This window comes from Jaculus jaculus, chromosome 6 (assembly GCF_020740685.1).
Source record: "Jaculus jaculus isolate mJacJac1 chromosome 6, mJacJac1.mat.Y.cur, whole genome shotgun sequence".
Classification (NCBI taxonomy): Eukaryota; Metazoa; Chordata; class Mammalia; order Rodentia; family Dipodidae; genus Jaculus; species Jaculus jaculus.
The window spans coordinates 158,572,090-158,586,385 of record NC_059107.1 but is presented as its reverse complement, the minus strand read 5'-3'; the positions used below and the strand labels follow the sequence as shown (position 1 = coordinate 158,586,385).

Below are 14,296 nucleotides of genomic sequence, written 5' to 3'. Positions count from 1 at the left end.
CCCGGCCTGTCAGTCAGGCTGGCCAGTCCAGAAAGGAGCCTGTTAGTTTTCCAGGAGGGTCTGGCCTTCGATTCTCTTCTTTGACCTGGCGGCCTCAGTCCCAGAGCTGAGAAACAGAACAAGGCCCATCCCCCACCCGTCTACATTCTCACAACAGGGCTGGGGACCCGGGACACTGATGGGTCGGAAACCTGTCTGTGGGTGCTTCTGTGTATTACACTGAAGGGTTGCCAGTGCTGATGCTGTTTTCCCACAAGAGTAAACTTGGTTTGGAGCAGCAGGGTGAGCTGATCACTTGGTAATATGGAATTTACATCTTAACTTCAAACTCCACTCATTAATTTTTTTTATTTATTTGAGAGTGACAGAGAAAGAGGCAGAGAGAGAGAGAGAGAGAGAGAATGGGTGCGCCAGAGCTTCCAGCCACTGCAAATGAACTCCAGACGCATGCGCCCCCTTGTGCATCTGGCTAACGTGGTCCTGGGGAACTGAGCCTCGAACCGGGGTCCTTAGGCTTCACAGGCAAGCGCTTAACCGCTAAGCCATCTCTCCAGCCCTTTTTTTTTTTTTTATAGTTTTTTTTTGAGATAGGGTCTAGCCCAGGTTGACCTGGAATTCACTGTGTAGTCTCAGGGTGGCCTTGTGGAATGAAAGGCGTACACCTCAATGTCCAGCTCATTCATTCGTGTTTTTTTTTCCTTCTCTTTGTGGTGGTAGGGATTGAATCTAGGGCCTCCCACACGATAGGCAAGAGCTCTACGCTGAGGTGTATCTCCAGCCTCACAGGTGCCATTGAGGGCAGCAGAAAGAATGGAGGTGAGGCTTGTAGCACCCCAGGCAGGAGCCAGCATGGCTGTGCTGTCCCTGCAGAGCCGGCCTGGCCTCATGGAGGAAGAATGGAGGCAGATTTCAGCTCTGACTCAGATGCCCTCCTTCAGTCTAACTGGGCAATAAAGTACCACATACTAAGGTGCAATACAAATGTTTGCAGCTGCCCAGGAAAACAGGTAAAGTGAGTAGGGTGTGCCAGCGAGTATGACAGGGGCACTATTGTACCCTGTACCTTATCAATGCCAGGGAACAGGCTCCATGAGCTACCCGGTGGTTGTCTGGCCCGGCCCATAGTTGGAGTGGATAGAAGGAGAGCATTTTAAACCTTGGCAACGAGCACCTTCTCAACAGACTAGCTCAATTCTGAGCTATGACTTGTATCATAGTACTCCATTATCCACAGGGAGTACATCCCCAGACCTCCAGCGGATGTCAAAAACCATAGGATAAGCTGGGCATGGTGGCGCACGCCTTTAATCCCAGCACTAGGGAGGCAGAGGTAGGAGGATCGCCATGAGTTCGAGGCCACCCTGAGAGTACGTTGTTAATTCCAGGTCACCCTGGACCAGAGTGAGACCCTACCTTGCAAAACCAAAAAAAAAAAAAAAAAAAATAGGATAGTTCCAAACCATATGTATGCTGTATTTTTAATTTTTTGTTTTTTGAGGTAGGGTCTCACTGTAGCTCAGGCTGACCTGGAATTCATTATATAGTCTTGGGGTGGCCTCAAACTCACAACAATCCTAACTCTGCCTCTCAAGTAAGTGCTGGGATTAAAGGCATGCATCAACACACCCAGTTCACACATGATAAAATTTAAAATGTGTCAATTAGAGGCTGGGAAGATGGCTTAGCTGTTAGCTTGTCTGCAAAGCCAAAGGACCCAGGTTCAGTTTCCCAGGACCCATGTAAGCTGGATGCACAAAGTGGTGCATACTTCTGGAGTTCGTTTTCAGCAGCTAAAGGCCCTGGAGCACCCATTCTCTCTATCTGCTTCTCTCTCTCTCTTAAATAAATAAATAAATAAAATTAATCATTAAATCACAGAAAGAGTAGAAACAAAAATGCAGCAAGCTGGGGGTGATGATGTACACTTTAATCCAAGGACTGGGGAGACAGAGATAGGAGGATCACTGTGAGTTCCAGGACAACCTGGGACTACAGAATGAGTTCAAGGTTATTCTGGGCTAGAGTGAGACCCTACCTTGAGAACAAACAAAATTTAAAAAAAGGCTTTACTCTCCCAGCCTTCAGGGAGGCAGAGCTAGGAGAATGACTGTGAGGTCAAGGCCACCCTGAGACCACATAATGAATTCCAGGTCAGCCTGGACTGGACAGTCTGAGCTAGAGTGAAACCCTACCACCTGACCTTAAACACCCCCCCCCACCATCATAAAACAAACAAACAACAAAAAAAGGGGCATTAAAGCACTTGCGTACAAAGTCAAAGGACCCAGGTTCAACGGCACATGCCTCTGGAGTTCATTTGCTGCGAAGGACCTAGTGTGCCCATTCTCTTATCTGTCCTTCTTCCCAACCTCCCCCCAATATAATTTTTTAAAAAAATGTTTCTAGGGAAAAAAAAGTTCTGTCCCTCTCATGTGTTTCTTTACCTGGAAGATTGTACTTGTAGTGACAAGTACAGTGAGCTACCTAGATATCCCTACTTCACCTGGCTTAAAGTCCTGCTTATCTCTCTCCCTTCTGGAGGGAGGCCCAAAGCCAAACCCCACTCAAGGGTGTGACCCACACAGTAAGAGCCAGCTGAAGTGCTAGGTCCATAAGAGGTGTGCCTGTTGTCCTCTATCAGTTCTGATCTGCCACTGGTCAGTGGTAGTACACTGCAGGCCACGTCAGAAGCAGGTGGAATCTGGGACTCTGGCTGTGACCCGAATATATCCCATACCTTCCTCACAGATCCTGGCAGCAGCTCTGACTGAGTGTCACTGCAAGTCCAGCGCCCAAGGCAAGCCGCTGGCCCTGAAGGTCTTCGTGGCTGGCAGAAACCGCCTGGAAAATGATGGAGCCACTGCGCTGGCAGAAGCCTTTGGAGTAAGTCGCTTTATTCCTGGTCGTGACAGTTCTGCATGTGGCTAAGAAACCTGTATTGTGGTTTCTGGCCTCCTACTTCTGAGCTGTGTCACCTTGGGCAGTCATTTAGCCTCTCTGATCTCTGGTTTTCTTCCTGGATTACATACAGCCTTGTCCACAGTACGGTTTGAATTCTTTCTATGGGAGCACCTCAGTGGATGTGTGCTGGCCTCCTGTCCACCACCTGTCATTGACCCCAGGGCCTGCTTCTCTGCTGTCTTCTGCCCCCACAGATCATCGGGACTCTGGAGGAAGTCCACATGCCACAGAATGGAATCAATCATCCTGGTGTCACAGCCCTGGCTCAGGCGTTCTCCATCAACCCCCTGCTGCGGGTGATCAACCTGAATGATAACACCTTCACAGAGAAGGGCGGAGTGGCCATGGCTGAGGTGAGGCAGCCTTCGCGGGGCCACGGGGGGCTTGGCAGCCATGCTTGCTTCACTGGCAAGCATGTCTCTGCCACTGCCCCCCTTCCCTCAATAGTGTATACCCCACAGTCCGGGGCTTGTGCGCATGTCCAGAAGGGGGTCACATGGTACCAGATGTCTCTGTTTCCTGAGCAGCTTCTGGGCCCCAGTGGCTGGTTCTGTCCAGGAGTCACTGGCAGAGCTTCCCGGGCCCATTGGTCTGCTTGTCAGGTTATTCAGCACCTGCACATTGGGCCCATTGTCTGTACCCAATATGTGCCAGGTGCTGACCACTACTGTCTGGGCTCTGGGCTCTGTTCCCTTGTTGGGGAGGCTGGAGGGCTAGCTGCAAGTGTCACAGACAGGAGTGGGTGTTGGGAGCACATGAGATGGAGACTGCAGACTTGGGGCAGGCTGGCAGAGCTTTTTTTTTTTTTTCTCCCTGAGGTAGGGTCTTGCTCTAGTCCAGGCTGACCTGGAACTCACTATGTAGTCTCAGAGTGGCCTTGAGCTCATAGCATTCCTCCTTCCTCTGCCTCCAGAGTGCTGGGATTAAAGGTGTGCACAACCACGCCCGGCTCTGAGCTTGCTCTGTTTGGCTAAGAGTACAGTGTGGGGAACTCTGACAGGAGGTGGGAGGCCTAGAGACTCAGGATGGAGTTTTAATGGCTTGGTTTAGTTTGAAATGATCAAAGTTCAAGCGTCATGGAAGGGATGCAGGAAGGTAAGCGAGGCATGCAAGACCTTATAAACTATTATGCTAGTAAAAGCTCTGTGAGACTTCATCCTATAAGCAATAGGGAACCATGACAGGTTTGGGGTAGAGGTGTGATATGATCATATTTGTGCTTCAGGAAGAGTTGTGGCTTTAACACGGGGAATAGAGTGGAGGGTTAGTCGAGATCTCAGGCCTAAGAGAAGCACTAATGAGAGATGGAGGGGAGGCCAGGCCAGGCTGCAGAAGACAGTGGTGTAGAGACTGGTGTGCGGTGTGGCATGCCCGAGGCCTTCTGAGCCTTCCCCTTCCCCTTGGACTTCCTCCTCAGACGCTGAAGACCTTGAGGCAGGTGGAGGTAATCAATTTCGGGGACTGTCTGGTACGCTCCAAGGGCGCCGTTGCCATCGCAGATGCTGTCCGTGGAGGCCTGCCTAAGCTGAAGGTACCAGCCTTTCTGCCTCCATCTTCCCCCCGGGGTCTAGGCTCCCCCATGTGCAGAGGTGCCTGCCCAGAGTGGTGGTATGTGGAGCAGGAGCGCAGGGTTCTGATCTGAAGGTGGGTGGATCTGGACCAGATCCCAGGCCTTCCACTTAGTGATCTGTGTGTAAATCCCCTCACGTCTCTGAACCAGTTCCTTTAAAAAATGTGTGCGTGCGTGTGTGTTTTGCTTATATTTATGAATTTGAGTGAGAGAGAGAGAAAGAGGCACAGAGAAAGGGAGGGAGAAGATGGGCACAGCAGGGCCCCAGCCACTATAAAGGAACTCCAGATGCATGTGCTGCCTTGTGCATCTGGCTTAAGTGGGTCCTGTGGAACCGAACCTGGGTTCTTTGACTTTGCAGCCAGGTGCCTTAACCGCTAAGCCATCCCTTCAGTCCTGAAACAGATTCTTTCTTTCTTTCTTTCTTTCTTTCTTTCTTTCTTTCTTTCTTTCTTTATTTATTTATTTATTTATTTATTTGAGAGCGACAGACACAGAGAGAAAGACAGATAGAGGGAGAGAGAGAGAATGGGCATGCCAGGGCTTCCAGCCTCTGCAAACGAACTCCAGACGCATGCGCCCCCTTGTGCATCTGGCTAACGTGGGACCTGGGGAACCGAGCCTCGAACCGGGGTCCTTAGGCTTCACAGGCAAGCGCTTAACCGCTAAGCCAGCTCTCCAGCCCCTGAAACAGATTCTTTATTGGGGGGAGGTGAGCCGGGAGGAAGGGAAGTGTCCACTGTTCCAGTGTAATACAGACGAGCGTGCTTTGTGGGTGCATGGCATTGCTTCCCTCATTGATGTTCATACCCTGTGCCTGAGTCTTGAGACAGCCTGTCTTCTCTAACCCGGACAGTAGGGCTTGTTTGCTGGCCTGGGTTTTGCCTGCCTCCACTCCTTCCTCTTACTTGCAGGAACTGAACCTGTCATTCTGTGAAATCAAGAGAGATGCTGCCCTGGCTGTCGCCGAAGCCGTGGCTGACAAGGCTGAGCTGGAGAAGCTGGACCTCAACGGTATGCAGAGCGGGCGGTCAGCCTCAGCCTGTCTTTGCCCAGCCGGCCCTGGCACCTGCCCTGATGTCCTTTCCTCCCCGGAGCAGGCAATACCCTAGGAGAAGAGGGCTGTGAGCAGCTCCAGGAGGTGCTGGACAGCTTCAACATGGCCAAGGTGCTGGCGTCCCTCAGGTAGGGCATGCGGGGTGCGTAGCCCCAGTGGTCCAGGGTCAAGTCAGACCTGCCTTCCCTGGTTTCTAGCTATTTTCATCCACAATCTGTTGGTTGACCTGCTGTGTACCAGGGCTCTGCCAGACACTGGAGAGAAAAGGATGAGATGACAAGCTTTCTGCCTTCCCAGAATGAGGCAGAATGACTAGCTGTTGTGTGCTGAGCCGAGGACCAGGAGGGTCTAAGCATGGCTACCCTGCAGATGGGCAAGTCGAGCAGCCACTGAAGGCGTGTCGGGTTTTAGTCTGGTGTGACAGAAGCCAGGCTGGACCATGAGGCCACGGGAGCATCGGGATGGGAAGAGTGGGCATCCGAAGGGGGTGGGCTTCAGTGCCCACGAGAAAGGAAGAAGTTGGTGCAGGAGTGAGAACTCCAGCTGGGTGTAGTGGTGCACACCTTTAACCCCAGCACTTAGGAGGCTGAGGTAGGAAAATTGCCACTGAGTTCCAGGTCAGCCTGGGCTAGAGCAAGACCCTACCTTGAAAAAGGCGGTGGGGGTGAGAATTCCATGGCGTGCTGAGTGGACAGCAGAGAGTGGCTACCTTTGCTAGAACACAGCTTGCTCTCCTCGGCCTCTCATCTCCTGGGGGGCTTTAGCGCATGTTGGACACTCAGGACTGGGCCTGGGCTGCTGATTAGGAACTGTGGGCTGAACTTTCAGGGGATCAGGAACTTTTTTTTTTTTTGAGGTAGCATTTCACTCTACCCCAGGCTGACCTGGAATTCACTATGTAGTCTCAGTGGCCTTGAACTCACAGCGATCCTCCTAATTCTGCCTCTGGAGTGCCGAGATTAAAGGCGTGCGCCACCACACGCAGCTGAGAAACATTCCTCCCGTACCCAGTGCTTCCTGAGTCAGGCTCAGTGAGGTGGTGTGGTGGTGCCCTGAGCATCCCAGCCTGCACAGCTGCTTTCTCTGTGTTCCCTTGTGGAGGCTCCTCTGTGCTCATGCATGGGTCTCCCTGGGTGATGAAAAATGAATGACAGGCTTTCTGGTGACCCAAGTGCCACTTTAGGGGCAGTGTTCCTCTGCTTGCCATAGTCCCTAGGCTCACAGGGCCAGGTCTCAGCCAAGGTGGACGGTTGGACTTAGAGTGTTCCACTCTGTAGTGATGACGAGGGTGAAGATGATGAAGATGAGGACGAGGAGGAAGGAGAAGAGGAGGATGAGGAAGAGGATGAAGAGGAGGAGGAGGAGGAAGACGACGAGGAGGAAGAAGAGCCACAGCAGCGAGGGCAAGGAGAGGAGACAACCACACCCTCAAGGAAGATTCTGGACTCTAACAATGGGGTGAGTTTGTTGTCATTTGCTGGGATCAGAGTCCTGGTCCCCCGAAATCCTGACCCATCCTCACCTGGGTTGGGCACTGTGTAATCTACTTAAGCATATTGTTCTAGTATAGTGATGATTTGTTTATGTTTCTGTTTACCCAGTATAGATATGTTTATTATTTTCTAAATTCTAAAATGATTAGCTGGGCATGGTGATGCACGCCTTTAATCCCTGCACTTAGGAGGCAGAAGTAGGAGGATCGCTATGAGTTTGAGGCCAACCTGGGACTACAGAGTGAGTTCCAAGTCAGCTTGGACTAGAGTGACAACCTACCTCGAAAAAGACAAAAACAACAACAAAAAATAATAATAAGCATACACTGAAGCCTTGTTTTCTCCTCCCGTCAGTGGTACTGGGGACTTCAGGGCACAGGCCTCTGGTCTACGATTCAGGGCAAGGATTGACACCAGCCTGGTGGTCCTTGGTAGCATCAAGACTGCCACACTGCAGTTCGTTCGTTAGTCTCTTCATCGATGTCCCAAATAACAGTTTCCCGAGAGCTCTGGGAGGGAGCGCCAGGCTATCCACACTTGTGGAGCTGGGCTGCTTTTTCTGAGCTCTGGCAGCAGTTAGGTTGGAAGGCACTTCTCAGGCCTGGGCATCCATGGGCAGTTGATGATTCCTGGCCTCACTGACGAAGGCTAGACAGCATAGGTCCTGGTGGCGTCACTTTACTCCCTGCATGCTTCTCAAGTCATTTCAGGGACCTTCTTGGGGTCCTTACGGGTGCCCTCTCCCCCAACTCAAAGGCGTAGCATCTATAGGACTCCACCCTTTGGGTATGCTGCTGCTCAATAGTAGAGCTCATTCTAGACCTGGGTCCTTGCCTAGCTGGAGTGAGGAGAGGGTGTTCTTAGAGTGGGAACAGGCATAGCCAGGTGCAGGAGTCTGGGAATCTACAGAGCCCCTGTGTCACCTGTTTCTCAGGAGCCAGCTCCCGTGCTGTCCTCCCCGACTCCCACAGACCTCTCCACCTTCCTGTCATTCCCCTCCCCAGAGAAGCTGCTGCGCCTTGGGCCCAAGATCTCCGTGCTGATTGTCCAGCAGGTAAGAGCCCCTCCCACGCGGTCCTGTGTCTGCCTCTGCTTTCCAGGCGGCTGTAGGAAGGGGACAGGGCAGTACAGGAGGGGACACGGTCGATTGGGTCCTGACCTCCTCTCCCCTCCCTTTTTTTTTTTTTTTTTTTTTGTTTGTTTTTTGTGGTAGCCTTTTACTCTAGCTCAGGCTGACCTGGAATTCACTCTGTATTCTCAGGGTGGCCTCAAAACTCGTGGTGATCCTCCTACCTCTGCCTCCCGAGTGCTGGGATTAAAGGCACACGCCACCATACCTGGCTCCCCTCCCTTTTTTTAAATACATACTTGTAGATCTGTCAGCCCTCAATGGTTGCTGATGTCACCCCCTACCTCCACCCCAGGAACCTGCTTGGCCTGCAACTCAAGGGTCCCTGGCAGGTTCCAGCATGACTAAAATGAGGGAACTGGCGCAGGACTCACGTCCACGCTTGGGCTTCTCTCTGTTCACTTGCTTCTGGAATAAAACCCCTTCCAGGGCCCCCTTGGAGGACAGGTGCTTATCGCTTGGGAGGGCCCTTGCTCCATCCTCGCATGACGTGTGGTTCTTGGTTTGTTCTTTCAGGCATGATAACACTGTTCTTGAGCATGGTTTTATTTCATCTTTGTGACAACCTGAAATGTAGACCCAGTTTCTCTTAGTTTATAGATAAGAAAATTGTAGCTCAGGGCATCAACCAAAATGATTTTTTCTTTTCTTTTTTTTCTGGCTTTCTGAGGGAGGGTCTCACTCTAGCCCAGGGTGACCTGGAATTCACTATGTAGTCTCAGGGTGGCCTCGAACTCGTGGCGATCCTCCTACCTCTGCCTCCTGAGTACTGGGATTAAAGGCATGTGCCACCAAGCTTGGCTTATATTTATCTTTAGTTTTTATTTTCATGATAGATGAGATTATATGGTATAAACCTAGTTTTATCTTAGTTAATATTTTCATTTCACACCATTCTGCATTTTCCTGCATCAACCGAACTTTTTTTCATGACTTCCTCTGTTCCAATGAATGTATCAACACATAAAAACAAGACACTATTTCTTTTTTAAAATATATGTTTATTAGCTGGGCGTGGTAACACATACCTTTAATCCCAGCACTCGGGAGGCAGAGGTAGGAGAATCACTGTGAGTTCAAGGCCACCCTGAGACTACATAGTGAATTCCACGTCAGCCTGGGCTACAGTGAGACCCTACCTCAAAAAAACAAAAACAGGGCTGGAGAGATGGCTTAGAGGTTAAGCGCTTGCCTGTGAAGCCTAAGGACCCCGGTTCAAGGCTCAATTCCCCGGGACCCATGTTAGTCAGATGCACAAGGGGTCGCATGCATCTGGAGTTCATTTGCAGTGGCTGGAGGCCCTGGCGTGCCCATTCTGTCTGTCTGTCTGTCTGTCTCTCTCTCTCTCTCTCTCTCTCTCTCTCTCTCCCTCCCTCCTTCTCTCTCTCTCTCTCTCTCTCTCTCTCTCCCTCCCTCCCTCTCTCCCTCTCTCTCTCTCTCTCCCCCCCTCTGCCTCTTGCTCTCTCTGTTGCTCTCATAAATAAATAAAAATGAATAAAATATTTTAAAAAACAAAAAGCATTTATTATTGTTTGTAAGCAAAGGGAAAGAGAGAGAGAAAGGACACACCACAACCTCTTGTCACTCACTGTAAATGAATTCCAGATACATGTGCTTTACATGGGTACTGGGGACTCAAACCTGGGCCATCAGGTTTACAGCACCTTAAACAATAGAGGGCGAGGTAGAAGCTGCCCATGCCCACTGGGATCCCACATATTGCCCGGGACTTTGGTCTTTGTGACCGGCCAGGCCATTGTCTCTTGTCCTCAGACTGATACCTCTGACCCTGAGAAGGTAGTCTCGGCCCTCCTGAAGGTGGCCTCAGTGTTCAGGGATGAAGCAACCGTGAAGACAACAGTGCTGGATGCAGCAGGTAATGTGGCCAGGTGGGAACTGGCAGCCTCAGCCCCGGGATCCTTGTGGGCCACTGATGACATTGACGGGTAGCTATACTGGGTGCTCCGCCCTTGCGTTGATGTGGCCACTGGACTCGATTTTGGAGGTTCTGATAGTCTTGCAGCAGAGCAGCCTGGATTTTGCAGCTGGGAAACAGGCCTTTCCCAAAGTTGCATGATTGTACAGTTTTAGAACTCAGGGCCATGCCTGACTAGGAAGACCAGGCAGTCACATCTGCAAGGCCTCACAGACTTGTCCTGTCTGGCTGTAGAGGCTGAGCCTTTGTGTCCAACCCGGGAGCTTTTGCATATACATACACACCACCACCCACCCCACCTCGAGGTCACTGACACAGAGGACTCATGTTTTCACTGCGTTCTGTGATTTGTTTCCAGGGTCTTTTGACTCACCTTCCCAAGCCTCACCATCACCACCCTCTTCCCACTCTGTTTTCTGAGTTCCCTCTAGTTCAGCCCCTGTCAATCCTCTATTTTGTCATGAATTTGAGCCCCAAGATGACCAGAGTTGGCCAGACAGAGATGAGAGGAAGGGCCCTACAGGAGGGTGTAGAGAGCTAAAGGAGTAGAAACGCATGACACCCCTTCCTAGATGGGCGCATCCCTGCCGGCCGCTCAGAGTTTGGGTGCCGTTCAGCGCAGGCGATGCAGGAGAGGAGGCAAGAGCTGGGTGGGAGGCTGCGGAACTGTGCTAGGAGTCTGCTGAGCATGTATCAGAACAGAAAACCTAAATTCTTTTTCACAGTCACATCAGTCCCCTTCCTTCACCCAGATATCTGAAACCTCCCCAGTGATTATCTCCCTCACACAGTCGGTCCCCACTGGGTAAGATAGCACAATAGGTGTTGTCAGCACCCATTTTACAAGTGAGACCAGGTGAGGGATGTGTTTTTTAGCTGGTAATTAGCAGCCTTTCCTGGTGCCAGCTGCCCCTCAGTCCGCTACCTCCCTCCCTTGTCATGTCTGCCTCGTGATGAAAGGAAGCAGGGCTGTGCCTGTATGTGCCAGAGACTGAATACACTGGGCCAGGTCCTAGCCCCCACCTGCCACCCTCTGTTCTGCCCCTGCAGATGCCCTCATGCAGAAGGCCTTCAGTTCCTCATCCTTCAACTCCAACACTTTCCTCACCAGGCTGCTCATCCACATGGGTCTACTCAAGGTGAGGCTGTGGAGTGGAGGGAGGAAGCTGCCCTGTCCCCCACGCTGAGTCCCGAGGCCTTGGTCTGTTGAGATAGCTTCCGTCTTTACAGTGGTACCTCAGCTCTGGGGCTCCGCCAGTAGTCTTTATGTGGTGGGGATCAGTGTCCCCTGTGTGACCATGGAGCTCACATACCTTTTTCTATCCCTTTGTAGAGTGAAGACAAGATCAAGGCCATTCCTAACCTATATGGCCCCCTAATGGTGCTGAATCACATGGTACAGCAGGACTATTTCCCCAAGGCCCTTGCGCCCCTGCTGCTGGCATTTGTGACCAAGTGAGTGTGATCTTGTCATTTTGCCCATTGCTCCTTCTTGGTTCTTCAGTTGGTTGATGTAGCTATCACTGGTCTGGTCAGGAGAATGCCAATTCCAGGAGCCCCATTCCAGCCAGCTGTGTCCAAAAGGCAGAAAAGGCTCATATGCTCCTTTTCAGAGTATCTGAGCATTAAAGAAATGAAATTGGCGCCAAAATGCACCTCCTGACACACCAGGTTGGGAAACAGACCTTGCTGGAGGCTGGCTCCCACGAATCTGAGCAGTCTGCCTTCCTCACTGAACTCTCTTCCCCACAGGCCCAACGGAGCCCTGGAATCCTGCTCCTTTGCCCGCCACAATCTGCTGCAGACCCTCTACAAGGTCTAGCTTCAAGTCAGCCTCTGCGTATCCCTCGGCCTGCACTAGTGATGGGGGACCTGGATGAACAGAGCTCCAGCCATGTCTTCCTTGGACAGGACTCGGACTAGAGGCGGGGGGTCTTTGTGTCATGTGTCGTGTTGGTTCCCCGGGTATGTGTCGTCTGGTGTATGTGCGCAGGTGTGTCCTTGCTGTCAGGATTGTGGTTTCTCATCTCCTGGTCCACTAGCGTTGTCAGTGCCCAGGGGAAAGGGCTGAAAGCTGCTTCGCCATTAAACTCATCAGCACCTGAAGGCACTCTCTGATCTGTGCCTCAGACCCTGGTGGCTCTCTCTTGCTCTGGCTTCCTGCCCCATTCCTGGGCTGTGCAAAGCCTGGGAAACTGCTGTCTGTGTCCTCTGTCTTCCCTCTCAGGGTCGGAATGTCTCCCCATCACCTTGCCTGCTGTGCCAGCCAATTGGCTTAAGGAACAGAGACTGCCACGGGTGGGTTTGTCAGCAGAGGCTGAGACTGGCCACAACCCCTATAGTCTAGAGGAGGAGCTGAGGGGGTACAGGCCCCAGATAGCCCAGGAGCAGGAGTTGCCTGAGGCTGCCTTGGCTCCTGTGCCCTGGAGGGCAGGTTCCCGATGATACCTGAGCTGCATCTTGGGGCTGCTCTTCAAGGACTGTTTGGGCATGGGAGGTTGGTGGGGGTTGGGCTGGGCAGAGATCCCCTGTGACTTCCCTTAGTGGCTGTGTGGCCACTTTGTGCTCTCCTCTTTGTGCTGCGTGTCTGGGCTGTGCCTGGGATCTTCATAATAAAAGTCACTTGTGGTAGTAGCAGAGACCCCAGAAACTTCTCTCTTGTGTAGTGGGCTGTCTCAGGCCCTTCGTATCTGCTGTCTCACTTCAGTCCTGCAGAAGAACCCATGCCAGCCTTGTGTCACCACGTAGCCAGGCCTCCCTCTCAGGCCCACATGCTTCCTCTGCTCTAGGTGGTATGGCTGAGGGCAGGGGGTCTCCTGGTGCTAAATTGGTGCCAGTTTTCCCTACCTATAGAGAAGCTCCTAATTTGTCCCTATTTTGGTTGTGGGCCAGCGTATGTAAGGTGGGCGGGGAGGAGGGAGACATTCAAGTCTTAAGGACATAAGAACTGAGTTGTAAGGTTCATACAGATCACCAGTTGGGGTGGTATGTGGGAGATGCCGGGATGAAGAGGGACCTGCCCGAGGTTGTCTAGCCTGGCTTACTTTCCTACTAGGTTACATGGGCTGGCCTAGGGTTATGTGTATATATAAGCTTTATCTCAGATGAAAGAGCGAAAGATCTCATGGTACCTCAGGACAAGCTTATGACTGCTGTAGCCCACCTCTGTACCTCAGACTAGCTCAAGAGGTCATAGTTAGTGGCTGTTCATAAGGAAATGAATTTCTAGACCTGCACACACCAACCCTGTGATTACACAGCCTTCCGGGTCCCTTGGAACTATGTGATGCCTGAGCCTAGGCCCCGTACCTGTGAAAGGTCTGCTGGGTACAGGTGCTACAAAAAGAGACCTCAAGCCATAGACTCAGGCTACAATACTTAATTTTGTTCTTTTTCTTGATTTTTTTGAGGTAGAATCTCACTCTAGCCCAGGCTAATCTGGAATTCACTATGTAGTTTTAGGGTAGCCTCAAACTCATGGCACAATCCTCCTACCTCTGCCTCCTGAGTGCTGGGATTAAAAGTGTGTGCCACCACGCCTGGCTGCCATTTCATTCTCAAGCTTATACTGGAAAACTTCAGAGAAATATTGTCAAGGAGGCCCTAGCAACACTGGTCACAACAGTAAGAAACTAGAAACAACTTGGGTCAGCATCAGAAAAACCTAAAGCCTGAAGTCACACACACAGTGCAGAACAGTAAAAATGCGTTAGGGCTGGAGAGATGGCTTAGTGGTTAAGGTGCTTGCCTGTGAAGCCCAAGGACCCAGGTTCAACTCTCCATATCCCATGTAAAGCCAGACACACAAAGGTGAGGCTCATGCAAGGTCACGCATGCCCACTAGGTGACACAAGCGTCTAGAGTTTGATTGCAATAACTGAGGCCCTGGCATGCCAATTCTCTCGCTCTCCCTAAAATAAAAATAAATTATAAAACTTCTCTAGCTGCAGCTACATGCACACAGGAATTGGTAGAGAAGTGGTACTGGCTGGGAGGTTGGCTCAGGCCCTTGCTTGGAAAGACTTCAGACACAGGTTCAATTCCTCTGTAACCATGTACAGCAGTTGCACAAAATGGCGCATATGTCAAGTTCATTTGCAGCAGCAAGAGGTCTTCGTGTGCCCGTATGCTTCCTCGCTCTCTGTTCATA

At 51.4% G+C, this 14,296-nt stretch overlaps 1 protein-coding gene across 2 annotated transcripts in view; it reads left to right on the top strand.

Moving 5' to 3' along the window:
- Rangap1 (Ran GTPase activating protein 1) overlaps positions 1–12,780 on the top strand; it is a 29,440-nt gene extending 16,660 nt beyond the window's left edge. For both annotated transcript variants that reach the window (XM_045153076.1, XM_045153077.1), the window contains exons 6-16: positions 2,749–2,883; positions 3,156–3,314; positions 4,379–4,492; positions 5,446–5,545; positions 5,632–5,716; positions 6,866–7,046; positions 8,016–8,135; positions 9,984–10,086; positions 11,197–11,285; positions 11,480–11,601; positions 11,899–12,780. In XM_045153076.1, the coding sequence (XP_045009011.1) occupies positions 2,749–2,883; positions 3,156–3,314; positions 4,379–4,492; positions 5,446–5,545; positions 5,632–5,716; positions 6,866–7,046; positions 8,016–8,135; positions 9,984–10,086; positions 11,197–11,285; positions 11,480–11,601; positions 11,899–11,968 (1,278 nt within the window). In that variant the 3' untranslated portion in view covers positions 11,969–12,780. The remainder of the gene's footprint in view (positions 1–2,748; positions 2,884–3,155; positions 3,315–4,378; positions 4,493–5,445; positions 5,546–5,631; positions 5,717–6,865; positions 7,047–8,015; positions 8,136–9,983; positions 10,087–11,196; positions 11,286–11,479; positions 11,602–11,898) is intronic.
- The last annotated feature ends 1,516 nt before the right edge of the window (positions 12,781–14,296 follow it).